We start from the raw sequence: 26,933 nt of genomic DNA on the forward strand, positions 1-26,933 counted from the left end.
AGCTATCCTTTAGCTCGAAAATCTATCGCCAGTTTTGTACGGCGCAGCGCGGCTCGGAACGGAACATACCGGACCAATTTTTCTCTCCATGTCCCTGGATTTCAACCGATCTCTGGACATTCATACCTGGTTCTCACAGCTAGCTAGCTGCTATCCGTGTGACTATCGGCTTTCATCGATACCGGAGCAAACATCAATTATTCCGGAGCTAGCCAGCTCCGTCAATCACTCCTGAGTTCCATCAATCACTCCTGGGCTGCAGTCACCTATCCGGACCCGTTTTACTGCCTACGCGGAGCCCCACCGGGCCTTCACAACTGGACTGCCGACGTTATCTACCCGAAGGAGTTATCCGGCTGGCTCCTCCGTTGCGACGTTACCTGAACGCCCATCTGCGGCCTGCTAACCGTTAGCTGTCTTATCGGCTGCTATCTGAATAGACAATCGGACAATTTATTTATTTGTATTATTATTGTGTTTTCTTCATGGGCCTCTATAACTATATCTATTGTTTTTATTTTTGTTGTTGTTGTGTGATTTGGATTAATCCCCTCTGCCACACGGAACCCCACTAATCTACTGTCGGAACGCAAGAGGTGGCTAATAACAGACCTCCATCCTATGCTAGCTTGCTACCGATGGCCTGGCTAGCTGTCTAAATCGCTGTGACCCCCAACCAACCTCTCCACTCACCGGACCCTTTTGATCACTCGACTAAGCATGCCTCTCCTTAATGTCAATATGCCTTGTCCATTGCTGTTCTGGTTAGTATTTATTGGCTTATTTCACTGTAGAGCCTCTAGTCCTGCTCACTATACCTTATCCAACCTATTAATTCCACCACCCACACATGCAATGACATCTTCTGGTTTCAATTATGTTTCTAGAGACAATATCTCTCTCTTCATCACTCAATACCTAGGTTTACCTCCACTGTATTCACATCCTACCATACCTTTGTCTGTACATTATACCTTGATGCTATTTTATCGCCCCCAGAAACCTCCTTTTACTCTCTGTTCCAGACGTTCTAGACGACCAATTCTTATTGCTTTTAGCCGCACCCTTATTCTACTCCTCCTATGTTCCTCTGGCGATGTAGAGGTGAATCCAGGCCCTGCAGTGCCTAGCTCCACTCCTATTCCCCAGGCGCTCTCTTTTGCTCTCTCTTACTTCTGTAACCGTAATAGCCTTGGTTTCATGCATGTTAACATTAGAAGCCTCCTCCCTAAGTTTGTTCTATTCACTGCTTTAGAACACTCTGCCAACGATGTTCTAGCTGTGTCTGAATCCTGGCTTAGGAAGATCACCAAAAATTCTGAAATTTTAATTCCAAACTACAACATTTTCAGACAAGATAGAACTGCCAAAGGGGGCGGTGTTGCAATCTACTGCAACGATAGCCTGCAGAGTTCTGTCCTACTATCCAGGTCTGTACCCAAACAATTTGAACTTCTACTTTTAAAAATCCACCTCTCTAAAAGCAAGTCTCTCACCGTTGCCGCCTGCTATAGACCACCCTCTGCCCCCAGCTGTGCTCTGGACACCATATGTGAACTGATTGCCCTACATCTATCTTCAGAGCTCGTGCTGCTAGGCGACCTAAACTGGAACATGCTTAACACCCCAGCCATCCTACAATCTAAACTTGATGCCCTCAATCTCACACAAATTATCAATGAACCTACCAGGTACCTCCCCAAAGCCTTAAGCACTGGCACCCTCATAGATATCATCCTAACCAACTTGCCCTCTAAATACACCTCTGCTGTCTTCAACCAAGAACTCAGCGATCACTGCCTCATTGCCGGCATCCGTAATGGGTCAGCGGTCAAACGACCTCCACTCATCACTGTAAAACGCTCCCTGAAACACTTCAGCGAGCAGGCCTTTCTAATCGACCTGGCCGGGGTATCCTGGAAGAATATTGATCTCATCCCGTCAGTAGAGGATGCCTGGATATTTTTTTTAAAATGCCTTCCTAACCATCTTAAATAAACATGCCCCATTCAAGAAATTTAGAACCAGGAACAGATATAGCCCTTGGTTCTCCCCAGACCTGACTGCCCTTAACCAATAGAAAAACAACCTATGGCGTTCTGCATTAGCATCGAACAGCCCCCGTGATATGCAGCTGTTCAGGGAAGCTAGAAACCATTATACACAGGCAGTTAGAAAAGCCAAGGCTAGCTTTTTCAAGCAGAAATTTGCTTCCTGCAACACTAACTCAAAAAAGTTCTGGGACACTGTAAAGTCCATGGAGAATAAGAACACCTCCTCCCAGCTGCCCACTGCACTGAAGATAGGAAACACTGTCACCACTGATAAATCCACCATAATTGAGAATTTCAATAAGCATTTTTCTACGGCTGGCCATGCTTTCCACCTGGCTACTCCTACCCCGGTCAACAGCAACTCACCCAAGCCTTCCCCATTTCTCCTTCTCCCAAATCCGTTCAGCTGATGTTCTGAAAGTGCTGCAAAATCTGGACCCCTACAAATCAGCCGGGCTAGACAATCTGGACCCTTTCTTTCTAAAATTATCTGCCGAAATTGTTGCCACCCCTATTACTAGCCTGTTCAACCTCTCTTTCGTGTCGTCTGAGATTCCCAAAGATTGGAAAGCAGCTGTGGTCATCCCCCTCTTCAAAGGGGGGGACACTCTTGACCCAAACTGCTACAGACCTATATCTATCCTACCATGCCTTTCTAAGGTCTTCGAAAGCCAAGTCAACAAACAGATTACCGACCATTTCGAATCTCACCATACCTTCTCTGCTATGCAATCTGGTTTCAGAGCTGGTCATGGGTGCACCTCAGCCACGCTCAAGGTCCTAAACGATATCTTAACCGCCATCGATAAGAAACATTACTGTGCAGCCGTATTCATTGATCTGGCCAAGGCTTTCAACTCTGTCAATCACCACATCCTCATCGGCAGACTCGACAGCCTTGGTTTCTCAAATGATTGCCTCGCCTGGTTCACCAACTACTTCTCTGATAGAGTTCAGTGTGTCAAATCGGAGGGTCTGCTGTCCGGACCTCTGGCAGTCTCTATGGGGGTGCCACAGGGTTCAATTCTTGGACCGACTCTCTTCTCTGTATACATCAATGAGGTCGCTCTTGCTGCTGGTGAGTCTCTGATCCACCTCTATGCAGACGACACCATTCTGTATACTTCTGGCCCTTCTTTGGACACTGTGTTAACAACCCTCCAGGCAAGCTTCAATGCCATACAACTCTCCTTCCGTGGCCTCCAATTGCTCTTAAATACAAGTAAAACTAAATGCATGCTCTTCAACCGATCGCTACCTGCACCTACCCGCCTGTCCAACATCACTACTCTGGACGGCTCTGACTTAGAATACGTGGACAACTACAAATACTTAGGTGTCTGGTTAGACTGTAAACTCTCCTTCCAGACCCATATCAAACATCTCCAATCCAAAGTTAAATCTAGAATTGGCTTCCTATTTCGCAACAAAGCATCCTTCACTCATGCTGCCAAACATACCCTTGTAAAACTGACCATCCTACCAATCCTCGACTTTGGCGATGTCATTTACAAAATAGCCTCCAATACCCTACTCAACAAATTGGATGCAGTCTATCACAGTGCAATCCGTTTTGTCACCAAAGCCCCATATACTACCCACCATTGCGACCTGTACGCTCTCGTTGGCTGGCCCTCGCTTCATACTCGTTGCCAAACCCACTGGCTCCATGTCATCTACAAGACCCTGCTAGGTAAAGTCCCCCCTTATCTCAGCTCGCTGGTCACCATAGCATCTCCCACCTGTAGCACACGCTCCAGCAGGTATATCTCTCTAGTCACCCCCAAAACCAATTCTTTCTTTGGCCGCCTCTCCTTCCAGTTCTCTGCTGCCAATAATTGGAACGAACTACAAAAATCTCTAAAACTGGAAACACTTATCTCCCTCACTAACTTTAAACACCAACTGTCAGAGCAGCTCACAGATTACTGCACCTGTACATAGCCCACCTATACTTTAGCCCGAACAACTACCTCTTTCCCAACTGTATTTTATTTATTTATTTATTTTGCTCCTTTGCACCCATTATTTTTATTTCTACTTTGCACATTCTTCCATTGCAAAACTACCATTCCAGTGTTTTACTTGCTATATTGTATTTACTTTGCCACCATGGCCTTTTTTGCATTTACCTCCCTTCTCACCTCATTTGCTCACATCGTATATAGACTTGTTTATACTGTATTATTGACTGTATGTTTGTTTTACTCCATGTGTAACTCTGTGTCGTTGTATCTGTCGAACTGCTTTGCTTTATCTTGGCCAGGTCGCAGTTGTAAATGAGAACTTGTTCTCAACTTGCCTACCTGGTTAAATAAAGGTGAAATAAATAAATAAATAAATAAATATAGCCCTTCGTACATCAGCTGATATCTCAAAGTGCTGTACAGAAACCCAGCCTAAAACCCCAAACAGCAAGCAATGCAGGTGTAGAAGCACGGTGGCTAGGAAAAACTCCCTAGAAAGGCCAAAACCTAGGAAGAAACCTAGAGAGGAACCAGGCTATGTGGGGTGGCCAGTCCTCTTCTGGCTGTGCCGGGTGGAGATTATAACAGAACATGGCCAAGATGTTCAAATGTTCATAAATGACCAGCATGGTCCAATAATAATAAGGCAGAACAGTTGAAACTGGAGCAGCAGCACGGCCAGGTGGACTGGAGACAGCAAGGAGTCATCATGTCAGGTAGTCCTGAGGCATGATCCTAGGGCTCAGGTCCTCCGAGAGAGAGAAAGAAAGAGAGAAAGAGAGAATTAGAGAGAGCACACTTAAATTCACACAGGATACCGAATAGGACAGGAGAAGTACTCCAGATATAACAAACTGACCCTAGCCCCCGACACATAAACTACTGCAGCATAAATACTGGAGGCTGAGACAGGAGGGGTCAGGAGACACTGTGGCCTCATCCGAGGACACCCCCAGACAGGGCCAAACAGGAAGGATATAACCCCACCCACTTTGCCAAAGCACAGCCCCCACACCACTAGAGGGATATCTTCAACCACCAACTTACCATCCTGAGACAAGGCTGAGTATAGCCCACAAAGATCTCCGCCACGGCACAACCCAAGGGGCGGGGCGCCAACCCAGACAGGATGATCACATCAGTGACTCAACCCACTCAGGTGATGCATCCCTCCCAGGGACGGTATGAGAGAGCCCCAGTAAGCCAGTGACTCAGCCCCTGTAATAGGGTTAGAGGCAGAGAATCCCAGTGGAAAGAGGGGAACCGGCCAGGCAGAGACAGCAAGGGCGGTTCGTTGCTCCAGAGCCTTTCCGTTCACCTTCCCACTCCTGGGCCAGACTACACTCAATCATATGACCCACTGAAGAGATGAGTCTTCAGTAAAGACTTAAAGGTTGAGACCGAGTTTGCGTCTCTGACATGGGTAGGCAGACCATTCCATAAAAATGGAGCTCTATAGGAGAAAGCCCTGCCTCCAGCTGTTTGCTTAGAAATTCTAGGGACAATTAGGAGGCCTGCGTCTTGTGACCATAGCTTACGTGTAGGTATGTACGGCAGGACCAAATCAGAGAGATAGGTAGGAGCAAGCCCATGTAATGCTTTGTAGGTTAGCAGTAAAACCTTGAAATCAGCCCTTGCTTTGACAGGAAGCTAGTGTAGGGAGGCTAGCACTGGAGTAATATGATCACATTTTTTGGTTCTAGTCAGGATTCTAGCAGCCGTATTTAGCACTAACTGAAGTTTATTTAGTGCTTTATCCGGGTAGCCGGAAAGTAGAGCATTGCAGTAGTCTAACCTAGAAGTAACAAAAGCATGGATTAATTTTTCTGCATCATTTTTGGACAGAAAGTTTCTGATTTTTGCAATGTTACGTAGATGGAAAAAAGCTGTCCTTGAAATGGTCTTGATATGTTCTTCAAAAGAGAGATCGGGGTCCAGAGTAACGTCCTTCACAGTTTTATTTGAGACGACTGTACAACCATTAAGATTAATTGTCAGATTCAACAGAAGATCTCTTTGTTTCTTGGGACCTAGAACAAGCATCTCTGTTTTGTCCGAGTTTAAAAGTAGAAAGTTTGCAGCCATCCACTTCCTTATGTCTGAAACACATGCTTCTAGCGAGGGCAATTTTGGGGCTTCACCATGTTTCATTGAAATGTACAGCTGTGTGTCATCTGCATAGCATTGAAAGTTAACATTATGTTTTCAAATGACATCCCCAAGAGGTCAAATATATAGTGAAAACAATAGTGGTCCTAAAACGGAACCTTGAGGAACACTGACATTTACAGTTGATTTGTCAGAGGACAAACCATTCACAGAGACAAACTGATATCTTTCCGACAGATAAGATCTAAACCAGGCCAGAACTTGTCCGTGTTGACCAATTTGGTTTTCCAATCTCTCCAAAAGAATGTGGTGATCGATGGTATCAAAAGCAGCACTAAGGTCTAGGAGCACGAGAACAGATGCAGAGCCTCGGTCTGATCCCATTAAAAGGTCATTTACCACCTTCACAAGTGCAGTCTCAGTACTATGATGGGGTCTAAAACCAGACTGAAGCATTTCGTATACATTGTTTGTCTTCAGGAAGGCAGTGAGTTGCTGCGCAACAGCCTTTTCTAACATTTTTGAGAGGAATGGAAGATTCGATATAGGCCGATAGTTTTTATATTTTCTGGGTCAAGGTTTGGCTTTTTCAAGAGAGGCTTTATTACTGCCACTTTTAGTGAGTTTGGTACACATCCGGTGGATAGAGAGCCGTTTATTATGTTCAACATAGGAGGCCCAAGCACAGGAAGCAGCTCTTTCAGTAGTTTAGTTGGAATAGGGTCCAGTATGCAGCTTGAAGGTTTAGAGGCCATGATTATTTTCATCATTGTGTCAAGAGATATAGTACTAAAACACTTGAGCTTCTCTCTTGATCCTAGGTCCTGGCAGAGTTGTGCAGACTCAGGACAACTGAGCTTTGAAGGAATACGCAGATTTAAAGAGGAGTCCGTAATTTGCTTTCTAATCATCATGATCTTTTCCTCAAAGAAGTTCATGAATTTATCACTGCTAAAGTGAAAGCCATATAATTTAATTTGCTATAATTTGCTATTACTATTACGGTAACTATGACTTACTTTTCCCTGTTTCAAGTGAAACTGTGAGGGTTCTCTCTCCCTCGTAGGGTTGCCGGATTTTCAAATGTTTCCAAAAGACAGTCCGGTTTTAAAGAGTTTGTACAGTATTCGGTCGGTGGTGCAAAATTTCAAATTTGGTAATCCTATTGCCTGGTAAAGTTGACCCCTCTCACTATTATGAAACACAGACAAGTAGGGTGAGTCTGTATTAGAGAGTTATCATCACAGCTCAGTCATGCACAGTGTATGCCTACCTCATTTGGCTATTGGCTTGTTGGTAAAGCTCTTATTATTGTTGTCTTTTACACCGAGGCAACATTTTGCATGATGATACCTGGTGATAACTGATGAAAATCCCAGCTGGGAATGTAAAGAAAACAAATGAAACAAACATATAACAAATGTAAAGAAAACAAATGAAACAAACATATAACAAATGTAAAGAAAACAAATGAAACAAACATATAACAAATGTAAAGGAAACATATATAACAAACATATAACAAATGTAAAGGAAACATGAAACAAACATATAACAAATGTAAAGGAAACATATGAAACAAACATATAACAAATGTAAAGGAAACATATGAAACAAACATATAACAAATGTAAAGGAAACATATGAAACAAACATATAACAAATGTAAAGGAAACATATGAAACAAACATATAACAAATGTAAAGGAAACATATGAAACAAACATATAACAAATGTAAAGGAAACATATGAAACAAACATATAACAAATGCAAAGGTCGGTGGTGCAAAATTTCAAATTTGGTAATCCTAACATATGAACATATGAAACAAACATATAACAAATGTAAAGAAAACAAATGAAACAAACATATAACAAATGTAAAGAAAACAAATGAAACAAACATATAACAAATGTAAAGGAAACATATATAACAAACATATAACAAATGTAAAGGAAACATATATAACAAACATATAACAAATGTAAAGGAAACATATGAAACAAACATATAACAAATGTAAAGGAAACATATGAAACAAACATATAACAAATGTAAAGGAAACATATGAAACAAACATATAACAAATGTAAAGGAAACATATGAAACAAACATATAACAAATGTAAAGGAAACATATGAAACAAACATATAACAAATGCAAAGGAAACATATGAAACAAACATATAACAAATGTAAAGGAAACATATGAAACAAACATATAACAAATGTAAAGCAAACATATGAAACAAACATATAACCAATGTAAAGGAAACAACACATAGGGTGTGATGGAATCAAATGTAAAGCATGTTTATATCACATATCCTTGTAGTTTCAATAGCTTGGTGTTGGGATTTCCATGGATAATATTTATGTTAACACACACGCACATACACACACACATTTTCTTAATGTTTTTCATTTACAAAATAAGTTTAAGTTAATATGAAATTATGTATTTGTAATACAAATACAGTAGGTAACTAAATATTTTAAATTCTTACAATTTCACTATGATAGACACTTCCATGAGTAATGCCTTTGTGCCAACTATAGCTTTGACCATGAAAACTAACATGGAATGGATTTGTGCAAATAATTGTATGTGGTTGGAGTGTGTACAATTCCATGAGAGAACTAAAAGCTATACCAGCCTATGTGTGTCTTTCTTCTCACAAAACGTTCAGGTTTATTAGGAGGGATTTTTTTTGTCACCTGAGTGGCCCAGGTGCCTTTGTGTGGTGCCCAGGTTAGGTATTGTACATTCCAAGAGCCACAATGCCACAAAGAGGTAATTGTTGGCAAGTGGGTTTATTCCTGCAGAGAGGGGAGGGGGGGGGGGGGTGATTCCTCATTGTGTCGAACAGAAACCTGAAGGTTCCCCAAAATCACCTCACCAGTATGGGAATTATCTCACAAGAAACCCATGAGGCAGCAAGGGCTTCACTACAATCCTGTTGTGTTTCTTTTCAGACAAACATCTTTAAAAGTAGTTCTATACAGTAGATGAGTGCTTTGAAGGGCCTTATGTTAATAAGTTGTAGAAGACTGTGGGAACATTTTGTTTGCAAAAGAAAAGGAAAATGAGGTAAATATGTATAATTTTTACAAGGAGATGTAGAATTTTTCTAAGATTGTTTTGGGTTGCAGATGTTAATGACATGACTATGACCAGTTGTATCACTTTGCTCCAGTGACATTTTTTTTCATGAATATGTCTGATTACATAATTGTATTAATTAGTCTCACATGACCATCTGTCAACTGGCCAGCGCACTCCAGATTTGGTCCTGGTTCCTGAGATTATAGGTGTTTATTGAGTTGGTGGGCCGGAAGTTTACCCTAATTTGATCTCTGGGCCCTTGTATGTTAGTTTAAAGCCACCCACCCCGCTCTCTGCCTGTAGTCTCCTCCTCTCTGCTAGTTGCGACTAGTAATTAAGTGGGTGTGCAGGTGAGAGTTTCCACTTAATAGGTTGTCTCTCCTGTGCTGTCACTAGGAAGAACAGAGGGTAGTGGCACTGTAGAAAAGGAGAGAGGGAGAGACCGAGAGAGAGGTGCTCTACACATCATCCACAGCTGACACAGACAGTTTCATCCTCCAACCTTTGCTCAACGCTACACACAGGTAAGCGTTTGTTGTTGTTTTTCCCGGGAAAACATTTAGTTAAAAATCTGTTTATTTTGTTATTTTGTGCCATTACCTGCTTATCTCAGGCTGATTCAGTTCAACAAGGAGGGTTGCCATGGTTGCTTAAAGATGATAGAATAGAGAATAATGTTGCTTAGGTTTACTTCACAACAATAAATATAAGGTTATGTTACTGGCATTGAATGCTTTCCTATTTTCACAGATGTTTTTGTACCTGGCCTACACACAAAACCCCATGATGTCAAAGTGGAATGATGTTTTTTGATGATGTTAATAAAAAATGAAAAGCAAAAATGTATTTAGTCAATAAGTTTTCAACCCATTTGTTATGGCAAGCCTAAATAAGTCACCTAATAAATTGGATGGACTTAGAACACAGATTCAACCACAAAGACCAGGGAGGTTTTCCAATGACTTGCAAAGAAGGGCACCAATTGGTAGATGGGTAAAAAAATAAAAATAAGCAGACATGCAATATCCCTTTGAGCTTGGTGAAGTATTTAATTACACTTTGGATGGTGAATCAATACACCCAGTCACTACAAAGATACAGGCATCCTTCCTAACTCAGTTGCCAGAAAGCAAGGCAACCATTCAGGGATTTCACCATGGTGACTTTAAAACAGATGCAGAGTTTAATGGCTGTGGTAGGAGAAAACTGAGGATGGATCAACAACATTGTAGTTACTATACAATACTAACCTAATTGACAGAGTGAAAAGAAGGAAACTTGTACAGAATACAAATATTCCAAAACATGCATCCTGTTTGCAATAAGACACTAAAGTAAGCTTGATGCCTTATTGCAAACATGTTTTGGAATATTTGTATTCTGTACAAGCTTCCTTCTTTTCACTCTGTCAATTAGGTTAGTATTGTGGAGTAACTACAACGTTTATCCATCCTCAGTTTTCTCCTACGGGTCTTTCAGCATGTCAAAATTGCTTGAAATTGATCATTTACTCATGGAGCTTACATTTGAAGTGTGTTGTTAAAATGTATTATTGTCCTACTGCAGAGAGTGTGCACCACAGGCGCACCTTTCCACTTGTGCTCTCTGAACTCCCGCCAGTAGAGAACACGTTGTTCTCTTTTTGAACTGCTTGCTGTTGCTTTCACACGTTTGAATGAATATGTGGCAAATCTATATTCCCATTTAATCCTACAATAATTGCCAGGGTTTCGTCGTTCCTTCCCCGTATCGTTTATTGCGACACTTATACGTTTATGTTTCACAACGTTTGATAAGATACATTTTAACTTAGCATGTCTTACCCTCTGAGTGGGCGCGATGTTTATTGTTTACATGGACGTTTGCAAGACTCCTGAGGTAGAAGCTATGTTCATTTAATTCGACTGGTTTCCTTTGTTCATATTTACTGGGCTATGTCGGAGTTCCAAGTGCCTGTGTCCTATGCATAGAGAAGGATATTCTCTAGTGGACAAAAGGCAGTTTAGCATGGGCAGCTTCATTCCACCATTTTAATGTAGTCCTTCATTTCACATTTAGACAAATTTCAAAGTGTTTCCTTTCAAATGGTATCAAGAATATGCATATCCTTGCTTCAGGTCCCGAGCTACAGGCAGATATATTTGGGTATGTTATTTTAGGCAAAAATTAAAAGAAGGGGTGGATTCTTATGTAGTCAACTGGGTGGGACTTCGAATGTTATTGGCTGATCCTTCCTGGTGACCCTGTTGGAGTCATATCAAACCGGGTCAAAATTGACTACTTCAAAATTGAGATTGCCTCAATGGTGCTGCCCCATTCCTCATGCTGTCACAAACACTGAAGTGAAACAGATACGAAGATGAGTCCTCTATATATCTCTATGGTCCTAGGTCTGTCATTCTGGTTGTGAGTAATAGTAGCACATGGCTCAGTGCGCATAGACCTTATACAGACAGTGCCTTCCCAAATCATGTCCAAACAATTGAATTTACCACAAGTGGACTCCGATCAAGTTGTACCAACATCTCAAGGATGATCAATGGAAACAGGATGCACCTGAGCTCAATTTTGAGTCTCATAGCAAAGGGTCTGAATTAGTAATTGTATATATGTGTCCTCTGTTCACAATTGTCTTGTCGGGTTATTGTTCCCATGTCCGTTGGTCTGTGAGTACCTGTGCTTTGTTATTTCGGCTTTCGTGCTGCGTGTATTGTCATTTGTTATTACGGGTCCCATCCCATGTATTGTTGTGCATTTGATATTACGTGTCTCTCCCCCATGTAGTGTATTGCCGGTCTTGTCCCATGTATTTATTAGAGGTTTTACCTTGCTCTTTTGTTTGGGTTTACATCCCTGTGTTTTAGTATATGTGTTTGTTTTGGACTTTGTCCCCGTGCCTTTCATAACAGAATAACCAACCCCCTTATTGTGAATTCTTGCGCCTGTCTGCAATCATTTATACAACGTCACAGAATAACCAACCCTAAATGGAGACAGTGGGAATTTGATGCTGCAGTATCGCAGCTGACTGGCCCAACGTTCCCGCAGGTGGCCCTCTTCGGCAGCTGACCTGTGCTTTGGCAGCTTTCGTGCTGCAACATGCCTTGGCCTGACGCCGCTACCACTTTGGCAGCTGCAACTGGTCCGTCCGAATAAACATTTTAATTGTGTTCATGGCTCCTGCCAACCGACACTACAGCAAAATCACTTTGACAACTGGCCTGTCCAGCCACAATGTTGTTGTGAGTAGATGGTTGTTTTACAGTTCAACACCTATTTTCTATTCCTAACTCTCCTTTCTACCTCTCTTTCCTACCACTTACAAATTTGCAAACCATCATCAGCAGTTTCCCCTGAACAATTAGGAACTGAGCCCTCAGATAGATGATGGCATAAGATCAACGGATAAGTCCAGGTGGGACATAATGAATGTAGATGTGTAAACAGTCTGATTGCTCTACCGAATCTGACTTAGGTCATGCGTCAACAGCAAAGGCATAATAGACCTATGGGTTTTGGTCTTTACTTATGTGGTTTGTGGTATTACTTTTCTCCTCTTCATGCTCCAGGAAGCGTTATTCAATAGTCAGGTAACCACAATGCCGGAAGACAATAAGGAACCTTTATATCACCATGTTCAGGGTGTCACATTTCACTGTTTCTCAGTTTGTTTCTAAATGTAAGCTCTTCTGTGCCTAAGTCCTACTGTAGCAGTGTTAATCGTTAAAGGGACACAATCGTCATTTATATTGTCTTAAGATTATAGGGGTTCATTTTCTTAGGAACGTTTTCTTCTTATTGTTTGTACAAAGCCATCAGAGTCACATACTGTATGTACTGTAGATACTGGTGTGGAGCTGGAGATCATGAATATCATGGGCAAACATATACTGGGTCGAATTGAACTCGCTGTGACTTCTTTCCCTTTCTAGACTGGACTAAGGGCTCCTACTCCCTCCAGAAGACTATGGCCTCAACTGCTTTTTTTAAAGGCACAGGTACGTTTACTTTCTAAATATGCCCATTGCCTAAAAATGTGCACAAACACATACCGACTGATTCTTGAATAATGTAACATATATAACATGAATCAAAGTTATAGTAGTTATACTATTCAAGAATTGTCACGATCGCCGTATGGAGTAGACCAAAGCGCAGCGTGGTGTGAATCCATTATTTTATTGAATGATGAAAAACACGAAGAACACTTAAACAAAAACAACAAAATGAACGTGACGCTATGACAACGAGTGCAGACACAGGCAACTACACATAGACAATAACCCATGAAATACCCAAAGAAGATGACTGCCTAAATATGGTTCCCAATCAGAGACACAGAGACAACGATAAACACCTGCCTCTAATTGAGAACCAATCTGGGCAACCATAGACATAAATAAACACCTAGATGATAAACAACCCCATAAACCTACAAAACCCCTAGACAGTGCAAAAACCCATACATCACCCATGTCACACCCTGACCTAACCAAAACAATAAAGAAAACAAAGAATACTCAGGTCAGGGCGTGACAGTACCCCCCCCACAAAGGTGCGGACTCCGGCCGCAAAACCTAATCTAAAGGGGAGGGTCTGGGTGGGCCTTGTTCACGGCGGCGGTTCGGGTGCAGGACTGAAGATCATCGTAGAGGGCGTCGCTGGACTGAGGAGCGTTTCTGGCAGCTCCGGACAGGAGGGAGATTCCACCATCGCCAGTGTGACAGGCGGCATCGGCAGCTCCTGGTTGGCTGACGGCTCTGGCGGCTCCTGGCTGGCTGACGGCTCTGGCGGCTCCTGGCTGGCTGACGGCTCTGGCGGCTGCTGGCTGGCTGCTCTGGCGGCTCCTGGCTGGCTGACGGCTCTGGCGGCTCCTGGCTGGCTGACGGCTCTGGCGGCTCCGGACAGGAGGGAGACTCTGGCGGCTCTGGACAGGAGGGAGACTCTGGCGGCTCTGGACAGGAGGGAGACTCTGGCGGATCCGGACTGGAGGGAGACTCTGGCGGATCCGGACTGTGACCCGTTGTGGTAGGTTCCGGACTACGACCCGTCGTGGTAGACTCCGGTCTGCGACCCATCGTGGTATGTTCCGGACTGTGACCCGATGTAGGAGGTTCCGGTCTGCGGCCCGTCGTAGGAGGTTCCGGTCTATATACTGTTGCCGGATGCTCTGGACTGGGTACTGTTGCCGGACGCTCTGGACTGGGTACTGTTACCGGACGCTCTGGGTTGGGTACTGTAGCCGTACGCTCTGGACTAGGTACTGTAGCCAGACGCTCTGGACTGGGTACTGTAGCCGGACGCTCTGGGCTGGGTACTGTAGCCGGACGCTCTGGGCTGGGTACTGTAGACGGACGCTCTGGACTGGGTACTGTTGCCGGATGCTCTGGACTGGCGAGGCGCACTGTAGGCCTGGTGCCTGGTGCCGACACTGGTGGTACTGGGCCGAGGACACGCACCTCAGGGCAAGTGCGGGGAGGGGGAACAGGGCGCACTGGACTGCCGAGGCGTACTATAGGCCTGGTGCGTGGTGTAGGCACTGGTGGTACCGGGCTGGGGACACGCACCTCAGGGCAAGTGCGAGGAGCAGGAACAGGGAGTACTGGACCCTGGAGGCGCACTGGTGGCCTGGTGCGTGGTGCCGGCACTGGTGGTACAGTGCTGGAGACACGCACCTCAGGACGAGTGCGGGGAGGAGGAACAGGGCGTACAGGGCTCTGGAGACGCACAGGAAGCCTGGCGCGTGGTGTTGGCACTGGTGGTACTGGGCTGGGGACACGCCCCTCAGGGCAAGTGCGGAGAGCAGGCACAGGACGTACTGGGCTGTGGAGGCGTACTGGAGGTCTGGAGTGTAAAGCTGACACAACCCGTCCTGGCTGGATGCTCATTCTAGCCCGGCCAATGCGAGGAGCTGGAATATAGCGCACCGGGCTAGAAATGCCAATCTCCTCGTGTGCCCCTCCCCCAAAAAATATTGGGGCTGCCTCTCGGGCTTCCGTGCTAGTCTGTACCCTTATATCTTCGCCGTTCCTCCATTCTACAGGTCCAAAGAATCCCATGCAGGCTCTGGCACTCTCCCTGGATCGATCGACCAACTCTCAATCTCCTCCCAGGTTGTTACCCATTCGTCCTTCTCCCGGGTCCATTTCTCTAGCGCTGTTCCTCCCAATCACGCTGCTTGGTCCTTTTATGGTGGGTTATTCTGTCACGATCGTCGTATGGAGTAGACCAAAGCGCAGCGTGGTGTGAATCCATTATTTTGTTGAATGATGAAAAACACGAAGAACACTTAAACAAAAACAACAAAACGAACGTGACGCTATGACAACAAGTGCAGACACAGGCAACTACACATAGACAATAACCCACGAAATACCCAAAGAAGATGGCTGCCTAAATATGGTTCCCAATCAGAGACAACGATAAACACCTGCCTCTAATTGAGAACCAATCAAGGCATCCATATACATATATAAACACCTAGATGATAAACAACCCCATAAACCTACAGAACCCCTAGACAGTACAAATCACATACATCACCCATGTCACACCCTGACCTAACCAAAACAATAAAGAAAACAAAGAATACTCAGGTCAGGGCGTGACAAGAATCAATGGGTAAATATCAAGAATTGAAATGGACAGATTTTCAGATCCCAGATTGTGACTTTAAGATTCCAGACCGTACCTGCAACTGCAGTTAAACTGCAAATTTACTGACATAAAAAAAGTTATACTGCGGTTATACTGCACTCTAACTGGAGCTAAACTGCAGAGTCCTGCAGCTATACTCCACTCTGAAAGCAAACTTTTTTCGTAAGGAAAAGACTCATCTAGCCGAACAAAAGAGGCTTACTGCCCACATGAATATGACAATAACACGCATGGTTAAGAGCTTGTTATGTTTAATATACAGGACCTGCTAAATGATGACAGCTGTATGCCTCTCTCTTCTCTCTGAACAGGCCTCCTGCTCTTCTTACTACTGGGACTGCAGCCATCGTCATTTGTTTCAGGACAAAACACAACCTCGAGTTCCAATACAACGACCGATGCTACAACCACGGTGGCTGCAACAATTGTGTTGTCAACTGACATGAGTACTGTCTCTGCAACAGCTACGATGACAGTTACCACAGCTCAAGCTACAATGTCGTCTGCCATTTCTTCTACGAATGCTGCAATGTCATCTGCAGGGTTGGGTAGGTTCCTTTCTAAATGTAATCCGTTACAGTTACTAGTTACCTGTCCAAAATGTTTATCGGTAACGTAACTTTTGGATTACCCAAGCTCAGTAACGTAATCTGATTACATTAAGTTACTTTTAGATGACTTTCCTCTTAAGAGGCATGAGAAGAAGACAAACATGTATGTTACCAACTGAATAACATTTATTGCAGGATAAATCAATGTTTAAGTTTACATAGATGGCCATATATGGATGATACATTTTACTTTATGGGTTGGTTACGTAGGCTTCTTGTAACCCACAGCTTTCTACTACATATAGAAATACGATTAAATTACAGACTTTGTTTTTATGTAAAGATATACTATCAGAATTCCAGTCATTACAATAGTTGTTATACCCCTTGATCTTCAAGAATAGGACTTGGAAATATGGAAGTATAGATTTGCCAAATTGTGTTACCTGAGCATAACCCCAAAACTAAGGACTTATTAGCCAGCCCTACTCTGTTGTTTATGATTTTGTTGTCATGGAGGACTGATTGGGCTCATTGATTTGAGTTGTAAATAAATGTTGAGCTCATGAAATGTTATGCTTTGAGCACTACTGAAAAGTGCTATTTACATGTGAAAAATGAACGCCATATGCTGCATTTGCTATAGGCCTATTGTTGACCTTTTTGTTGGTGACACTTTGATATGTTGATAATATGCAGCTTTTTAAAGGGCAAGTCCACAGATGAAACAATTCCAAAATTGTCGCCCCGCCTCTGTTTTGGTAAAACGCTGAGGGATGGGCCTGGAGAAATGTAACCACTCTCAGATTGGTAGACAGAGCTACGGATGCAAGGACTGACCAATCATGATATCCAAATGATTGTTTTAACCATGTTATGAGGCTATACAGTATTTGTTTCCATTTACAATGTTATATCACTACCGGTCAAACGTTTTAGAACACCTACTCATTCAAAGGTTTTTCTTTATTTCTTACTATGTTCTACATTGTAGAATAATAGTGAAGACATCAAAACTATAAAATAACACATATGGAATCATGTAGTAAGCAAAAAAAGTGTTAAACAAATCAAAATATATTTTATATTTGAGACTCTTCAAAGTAGTCACCATTTGCCTTGATGACAGCTTTGCACACTCTTGGCATTCTCTCAACCAGCTTCACCTGGAATGCTTTTCCAACGGTCTTGAAAGAGTTCCCACATTTGCTGAGCACTTGTTGGCTGCTTTTCCTTCACTCTGCGATTCAACTCATCCCAAACCATCTCAATTTGGTTCAATTTCCGCACTATTTCCGCACTATGCAGCTGTTGTAAGAGCACATTTTCACTGGCTGTCCACTGGTTTCAAAAACAATGATTGATAGGCAGCTGAAACTTCTTGAATTCAACCATTTGAGTTCAAATACACATTTGGATTTGTGAACAGCCATGCACAACAACCACAATCCGTAAGGTGCAAATAGCTAAATGAGAACGCAGCAGTGTGATTCACATCAATGAGCTATGTAGATAACAATAATAAGTGATATCCATATCGCCGTAGACTAGACCACTGCTGTCATCCTTACCCACAAGCGTTTATTCAAGTTGGATAATCTTGGGATGCTGATAGCAGTCGCATCATTGGAAGACATAGCTTGGACTGTAGCCTACAAAAACCTATTTGTGCTCTTTTCCAGCGATCGATCAAACACATTTGGTGTGTCATCATAGTGGTCTCTGACTTTTGGTCAGAGAACAAGCTTATTTTGTTCCACCAGTGTTTGTCAATGCTGATTTGAATGTCAATGAGAAAACAGACATGTCAAAGATTTTCTTTGAGGACATCTTTTCTGAATTTAAAAGTAATCCAATAAGTAATCACCTCGTAATTTTAAAAGTATCTGTAATCTGATTACAATATGTGTGTTGGTAACTCATCACAGTTACCGTTTTTTTTTTTTTTGTAATCCCTTACGTGTAACTGATCCGTTCCTCTCCAACCCATGTTGTCTGGCATTTCTTCTATGAATACTACAATGGCATCGGACTCAGCAACTACGATGGCAGCTACGAGGGTTCAAGGTGCTGCTAATACGGCAACCTCCAATTCGTCCAGTGTAGGTTCAATGACAACAGCCATGACCTCCACTTCAAGAAGTGTAACCATTGACAACTCAAGGAATACAGTGGCGGGTAAAACAAAATAGTGATTGTTTTATGAATTCACATTCAGGACATATGGTAGATACATATTTTTTGCCACTTTTCTCTCACACTACATTTTGTCCTTGCTAACATAGGTAGTGGAACCCCAAGCACGGACAATACTACCTCATGGGGCACCAGTGGCATGACCATGGTGAGTCTAGTACTTTAGCAGTCTAGTAGTATATGATATGATATTACGTTCACACTTTATTTGAAGTGGGTATACATAATGCATCTATATCATCTTTATGAAGCCAATCATGACGCCTTTGTGAATTGTTGCAGTATCATTAATAGCAACCTTCCTTGCACATGTTTTGTTCAACATCATTCACGAGGCCACCAAGTAAATAGTGCTTGTAATTATTGCAAATGGTCTTAGAAAACAATTCAGTTGAATTTGCTGATATGCGCCTCTTGGAAGCGTGTGCATCATTTCCGTGACGTTGTCTGCTAACCGATCAATATAATGTGCTCTGTGGTTGCCATGGCACCGTAAGGTGCTCTTTATATTTTCTACATATTTTTGATGATTTTAAGTGTTTTTTGTTTTTGCTAAATCATTTAGTGTTTATTGTGTATATCTGGTTGTTTTCACCCATGGAGTTGAAGGACTGATGGCAAGTCTACTGTGTGGTTTGGCTATAGTTAGCTAGCTAATGTTTGCATATAAAAGATCTCACAAAGCACCGGCTTCTTGACGAATGAGACTGGACTGCATTTTGGAAATGGGGATGACTATTGCTCTGGACTGATGACTATAGCTTTGGACTGATGACTATAGCTCTGGACTGATGACTATAGCTCTGGACTGATGACTATAGCTCTGGACTGATGACTAAAGCTCTGGACTGATGACTATAGCTCTTAGCTCTGGACTGATGACTATAGCTCTGGACTGATGACTATAGCTCTGGACTGATGACTATAGCTTTGGTCTGATGACTATAGCTCTGGACTGATGACTATAGCTCTGGACTGATGACTATAGCTCTGGACTGATGACTATAGCTCTGGACTGATGACTATAGCTCTGGACTGATGACTAAAGCTCTGGACTGATGACTATAGCTCTGGACTGATGACTATAGCTCTGGACTGATGACTATAGCTCTGGACTGATGACTATAGCTCTGGACTGATGACTATAGCTCTGGACTGATGACTATTGCTCTGGACTGATGACTATAGCTCTGGACTGATGACTATAGCTCTGGACTGATGACTATAGCTCTGGACTGATGACTAAAGCTCTGGACTGATGACTATTGCTCTGGACTGATGACTATAGCTCTGGACTGATGACTATAGCTCTGGACTGATGACTATAGCTCTGGACTGATGACTATAGCTCTGGACTTTTTTTGTGCCATAGCAGTTTCAGAGGCATCACCTGTGGGTGCTACTTGTTAGTTGTGGAGGAGTACTATGTCCAGGCTACAGAGATGTTGAGCTGAGAACAACATCAGGGCCAGCAAGCCAACTGCACCATCTGGCATCGATCATCTGGCATAACTCCAGTGGGTTGTCAGAAGCACCCGTCTCTGTCACAAGTGGGTACACTCTGTTGTGACGGAACTCTCGGAGCTGGCTTCATCAATATCAATTTCTTTGTTTTGTTAATCTACCTAATTGTTATGTCAATTTACAAACAAAAAAAAAATCCGTTGACCTAAACTGCAATTCAGCTTTTAGCTGCAAATGTTTGGCTACAAGCTTAAACAAACCAACGAAACAATAAACCCTTTATATACCGTCTAACAATATATTCCACTCTTTATCTAAGTGTAATTGATACACTGTAACCTGATTCATCTTGCCAAGCAGATAGACAGGTTATACTGCATCAGCTTTACAATACATACTACCCTTACATCTGATTCTTTATTTTACTTATGTACTGTTTAAGGATACCACAACTGATTAAAAAAAATTGGTTTGCCGTAAAATTTGCCGTCAAGTTGAAGCTAAATACTGTATGGAAAATGGTATTTACCATCTACCATCTACTAAAAAGAACAGTTTTGAAAATTGTATCTAGTATTTTTTGCTGTTGGAATAAATGTTAGTTAAACAACGAGTCTTATCATTATCTGATGTATAGGTGACTAAACTAAATATTCTTATGGTATTTCATGAAAAACTTAGATTTTGCATGTATGACTCAGAGGTTAAATATGTATTCAACGCCAATTAATGCACAATGAAAGGGCCTGAACATAAGATAATGGGCATTACTCAGTGTTTTGAAAACACACCCCCTTACATCTGAAAAATGTGCCAAATTGATTGAGGGAAAAAAAAACTCTAAGTGGATACAGACCGTTTGTTTTGCAGTCCACTTCAACCACTGAGTGTACATCACCATAGTGTGGGGGTGAGGGGGTTGAGGCGATGATGACTGGGTCCGTGTTTGTGTCAGTGCAAGTTGGCACTGAGGAATGAAGTAACTTAGTGGGAGAGATTATTTCATGATACATGTGGTCCGCTTTCCATCCCTTTTAATGCCTTATCTGGGAGCTTTCCTGAAGACAAGCAATTTCACATCGATTAGCACGATGTCGCCCTATATAAAGCACCGTTTTGGGGGGAAATAGCCAACTATGTCACATTTAGCATTGCCCTCTACATTGGTCATGGCAGTCTTTATGCACCCTCTGTTATAGAGTATGACATACAAGTACAGTTGATCTGTGTAGTGCAGACTTTATGTATTCTGTAAAGACTTTCTAAGTTGTACTTCATTCAAAGTCGGACCGATATTGCTGTTTGATTGTTTAGAGAAAGCATAGATAGATGAGGTGCTCTGATCGTTTTTTCTCTCTCTCTCTCTCTCTCTCTCTCTCTCTCTCTCTCTCTCTCTCTCATAGATATCCTGTCGCCAGTTCTCCTGTAACTACTCAGACTGCTACGATGTGTACATGAATAGGACTTCTGTTTCATGCAACGCTAATATCACCTTCTGTGAGGTACAGTATACGCTATGCGTGAATTGCAGAATTTTAGAATTTGAAAAATACAAATGTACTTAAGATTTCTTACACAACTATAAAAAAAATGGCATGCTATAGTTCATGTTGCATCTGCTGTCATTAATTTGTGTCACACCTATTTTAGATATAATCTTCCTGGCCCTACTACTAAGCGTTTCACACCGTTTACTTTTGTTTTGTCAGTTGCATTTGATTAAACAATACCGGAATGTTGTTCCGACTTCATCTTTTATTCCCTTGATTAACAATAGCAACAAAAAAAATGTACGTGTATTTGTTTTTAAGAGTGTGCTAACAAAATGTGTGTGATGCCTTCTCAGCTGAAGAGACAGGAAGACATGACTTACACCGGCGGCTGCAGTTCCTCCTGCAGGAATGCCTGTGTCAATAACACTCAGACCAACTGTACCACGGGATGCTGCAACTCCACTGGCTGTCTTCGCTCCACCCTGGCCTCCATGGTTCGCCCAAACACTACAACAGGTAAACCTTTTTTATTGTCCAATCATTTTTTTTTATACAATAAAGAAAATCAATGTCCTGTGGCCTGCAGTGGTTCACTGGTTTAAACCACTGCCTCTGGATCACATGTATTGTGATGGGATGGGTTCAAATCCATCCCACTGCTCAAGCACCCTCTCTCCTCCTTACTTTCCTCTGTCCATCCTGTCTAATAAACACATAAAAATACCTAATGAGTGGGACTAGCCCACTCATTAAAAAAATAAATGTCCTCGATTTTATATCTAAGTGCCCTGTATAATGACTGTTTTCTATGCTATTCTGCATTTCTTCAGTTTCCTTGTAAACTGTGTGCCAGACTCAGTAAAGTCAGTCAAACCGTACTATGGTGTCCTTAGTGTTGGAGTTGGTGAGCCTGTAAAAATCCTGTCTTTTACTGTGAGAGATTCATGTTTACATGTATCACCACCACATCAATTGGGAGACTGTTACTGTATGGGGCTGAGTTATGTCTGTTGGTCTGTATTTTTAAAACTTTTTTATTTTACCTTTATTTAACCAGGAAGGCAGGTTGAGAATAAGTTCTCATTTACAACTGCGACCTGGCCAAGAATAATGCAAAGCAGTTCGACACATACAACAACACAGAGTTACACATGGAATAAACAAACATACAGTCAATAATACAGTAGAAAAAGTCTATACTGTGTGTGCAAATGAGGTAAGATAAGGGGGGTAAAGGCAATAAATAGGCCATGGTGGCGAAGTAATTACAATATAGCAATTAAACACTGGAGTGATTGATGTGCAGAAGATGAATGTGCAGGTAGAAATACTGGGGTGCAAGTACAATGCATAGTATCTTATCACTATTCCTTTCATTTGTAAAACATGCTGTTTACTTTGAATAAATCTGAATTGCATTATATGTGCATGAACGTACAATGTCCTATATAGAGTATTGAGACATGAGTCATATAAAAAAAAGTGTTTTAATTGTTCCTCCAGTGACTACAGTGATGATGACCACCACCACAACAACAGCAGCAGCCACCACTACAACTGCTATGCCAACCAATGTAAGAACTTGCTTCTGGGCGGCAACTTGAAGTTCTCGGGTTAATGTAGGCCTACTAAAGTACATTTCCCAATGTGTTAGGGTACATTTCTATACACATTGAAGGGGCAATCTGGGGGTGTGTGTGGGTGTGTGTGTGTGTGTGTGTGTGTGTGTGTGTGTGTGTGTGTGTGTGTGTGTGTGTGTGTGTGTGTGTGTGTGTGTGTGTGTGTGTGTGTGTGTGTGTGTGTGTGTGTGTGTGTGTGTGTGTGTGTGTGTGTGTGTGTGTGTGTGTGTGTGTGTAGGACTCAAAGTCTGTGAATTTACCAGCCTTTGTTAACATCATCCATCTATTTACAGAAACTTAAGAAGTGCCAGATGTTTCAGTGCACAGAGCAGAACTGTTACAAGACTTGGATAACCAAAGACCCAATGCCTTGTCCCCTCAACCAGCCCTACTGTGAGGTAGGCTTAATAGTGCACCCCCACACTACCCTATTCATCAGTCTATACCCATAGTAGACAAACTAGACATGCTTCATTGAACTGTAAATGCTGTAGGATACAAAATGTACACTTTAAGAATTTTATAACGAAAGAAGGAAAATACATTTGGCCACGACAAGAACGATTATCTGTTATCGTCTCAATAACATCACTCAGACGAGAGAATTTCCTTTTCGCCAATCTTGTACATCCTTCAACTCATCTAACTTCATGCATTCTCAATCCACGTTTCTCTTTTCAGTTGAAAAAGATGACAATTGGTTCAACAACGATGTGGATGGGAGGCTGCAATGCCGACTGCACAAGAAACACTTGGTGTACGACCACAACAGGTACATGCCACCAAGAGTGCTGCAACACCTCCATAACATCCTGCCTCAAGCTGGATGGGTCTCTGAACGTTCCTTCTTCTGCCACTAGAGGTCCTCACTTCCCTTTAGCATTGATCACTGCTGCTCTGCTGGTTTGTCTACTCAGCATTGGTTCTCTGGTTTAAACTGGGTCGTGTTCAGTGGGTACAAGCGGAAGAAAATGTATTGAAAGAGGGAGGAAATACCTTGACTTGTCCCTTGCAAAATGGTTTAAAACATTGCCTGTTGTGTGACTTAATGAACAACCCTGATGTGTTGACCCACTGAGCCATTGCTTGAATTTAAACAGTAGCAGTAGTAGTTAGCACGGCAAAACCTGGTTTCCATTCCACATGAATACTATACTGGTTGTAGGTCTAGCTTACTCTGTTTTTGTTTGTTTGCTTGTATATGAGGGGTATTGAGATACTGTATGTGAGGGCTCATATGTGCTTTTGAGAGATTTAGGTGATTTAATAAGTGATAATGATTCCCCTATGTGAGTCCAAACCAAATGGGTTTAAAGGGATTTATTGAAGAATATGACGATTAATATGGCTACAGAAAGCTATTCAACCATACCATCATACCCATTTATAAATCAGTACTATGTAAAACATAATACACAGAAGATAGCTATTTACGATCATAGATGAGTGACCTAATGTATGGTACGGTAATTAATTCTGCTTTTTCTTATTGAGATTTCTGTAAGATGAAGTTTCCAATTATGACATTTTCATAAATATCCTATTTTTTTAGGCACATTTTCTTTTGCCAGTGATTTGCATGATGACTTCCATGTTTTCTTAGATTTTTCACTTGCAAAGACCTAGCCTGGTCTCAGATCTGGTTGTGCTCTTGCTAACTCAATTGCTCATTGACAAACCAAAAATGCCCAGTACAAGGAGTTGGCATGATAGCACAAACAGACTGGCACTCAGGCTAAAGACTTTCTCCAATACAAAAGCAAACATCTTTACAGATATTGCATAATAACTCAGTTATTACCTAGTCCTCGCTAGCATGTTGTGAAAGACAGATTGACAATTTATGCACTTTTTAAAACATATATATTGGGTTATAGAAGGTTTTTGAAATATTTGTACTGACGCATTGAGGTGTAATTCATATCTGTGAACGTAGTCATAAACTGTACAACTGGAATATGTGTTTTACGCCTTTTATTATTTAGCTGTATTCATACTTATAATTTACCATCATAACAATGTGGAAATTGATTCTTAAAAATGGGTTATAAAATTGAGTTATCAAAATGTCTAAGCGTATATTTTTTGCAGTAGTTTCTTCGAAAGTTGGCATACAACACCTGATATGTCATATCTAATATTTGGAGAAAAGTTACTAAAATAAATGTGTCATGTCGGATGCGTTCTACATTGTGCATAGTGTACAAACTGTAACAACTGCTTTTAAAGTCATATGAATTAAATAAATCAAATCAAATGTTTTTATATAGCCCTTCTGACATCAGCTGATATCTCAAAGTGCTGTACAGAAACCCAGCCGAAAACCCCAAACAGCAAGCAATGCAGGTGTAGAAGCACGGCGGCTAGGAAAAACTCCCTAGAAAGGCCAACACCTAGGAAGAAATGTTTGACCAAAACAAAAGATGAATATTTTATTTTAAATCATCTGCAGAGCTCACCTGTTAAGAGATTGATGTAACTGTACTTGAATCAACTAGACTTCTATACCGAATACTGCATCAAAATAAACATTATCTACAAGAGAACCGGCCAGGTCCTTGTAGACTCGCTCTTATTTAGTAATTGTACCTTATAAAGCATTAGCCATTCAGAATTCATACATAAATTAAAAACATTTAAATGACAAAACATTGTATTCCGTGCCTCTATGCACCATTCATTAGAATTTGATTACCATGGAGATGGCTGTTAAAACCACATAGAAATATTTTTTTTGTAGCTGTGGCTAAAACCATAGATATAGAACACGATTGGTATATTGCCTATGGCTAAAGCAATATTGTTGAAATATCATTACAATTGTAAAGGTTGCATGATCTTACCAGAATAAAGGTCATGTCAAATTCAAACATTATCACCAAAAGACAATTTATCACAATTAATTCAGAACAGACATCTTGCTCATACAGTGCAGATGGATGACTATGGATGCAACTATGAATGCAAATGATCACCCATCCTTTTCAACACCAGGCTTGGGTCCCAATAGGACCCCTGGAGATCATGTTAAGTTCATTGATGACTCCATTCCCTCCAACCCTGGTGTTGATGAGGATGACAATGTGATCCATTCAACCAACTTTGTGAACCACTTCTCAGGTAAGAGCTAAGAAAAATATTTTTTTTAAACACCTCTACCATAGAGATCTTTGCTGAACTTTGAATATTGGTAAATTATTTTTTCCAATAGGTTGCATCATTTTATTTTGATTCATGACATATCAGTACCCCTGAAGATTTGGTTCAGTTTGTTGCATAATCAATTGTTGATGAGGATGTCAATTATGTGGTCATCTGCTTGGGAGAGTTATGGGTCAACTGCCTTCCTGGACATGTCTCAGGACAGCTTGTCCAATGGAGCCCAGTCCTCTCAGTCCAAAAGACATTGACTACCTAACAGCTAGGAGTTCCATCTATGTCCAGTTGATCTAATTTGCTATTGGATTGGTGTTACGCACGACCTCTAGGAAGAGGGAACGCAACACCCTGCTACAACTCAACTCCCCGTGGAGTGAAAGAGGTATGGGACTGTAGGTGCAAGTAAGGATGACAAAGGCAGAGAATTAACCTTTTACAGGGAATTTATTCAGTCACACAGCAATTTTGGAAAAAGGGGCTGGACGGAACCAAAGCAGAGAAAGTTAAAGTTCCCCCTCTCCTACTTTACCTACTCACAACTTACCTAACAAGCACCAC

General features: G+C 41.9%; 1 protein-coding gene across 1 annotated transcript; it reads left to right on the forward strand.

The window, feature by feature from the left end:
* Positions 1 to 9,115: 9,115 nt before the first annotated feature.
* On the forward strand, positions 9,116 to 25,277 carry LOC112231809 (haze protective factor 1-like). The gene is made up of 11 exons (XM_024398606.2): positions 9,116 to 9,221; positions 9,633 to 9,760; positions 13,169 to 13,234; positions 16,205 to 16,441; positions 18,482 to 18,622; positions 18,730 to 18,788; positions 21,508 to 21,606; positions 21,951 to 22,113; positions 23,101 to 23,171; positions 23,510 to 23,614; positions 23,898 to 25,277. The coding sequence occupies exons 3-11, from the start codon at positions 13,204 to 13,206 to the stop codon at positions 24,150 to 24,152; spliced, it is 1,161 nt and encodes a 386-aa protein (XP_024254374.1). The 5' UTR covers positions 9,116 to 9,221; positions 9,633 to 9,760; positions 13,169 to 13,203; the 3' UTR covers positions 24,153 to 25,277.
* The last annotated feature ends 1,656 nt before the right edge of the window (positions 25,278 to 26,933 follow it).

The sequence above is a fragment of the Oncorhynchus tshawytscha genome, linkage group LG03, assembly GCF_018296145.1.
Source record: "Oncorhynchus tshawytscha isolate Ot180627B linkage group LG03, Otsh_v2.0, whole genome shotgun sequence".
Lineage (NCBI taxonomy): Eukaryota > Metazoa > Chordata > Actinopteri > Salmoniformes > Salmonidae > Oncorhynchus > Oncorhynchus tshawytscha.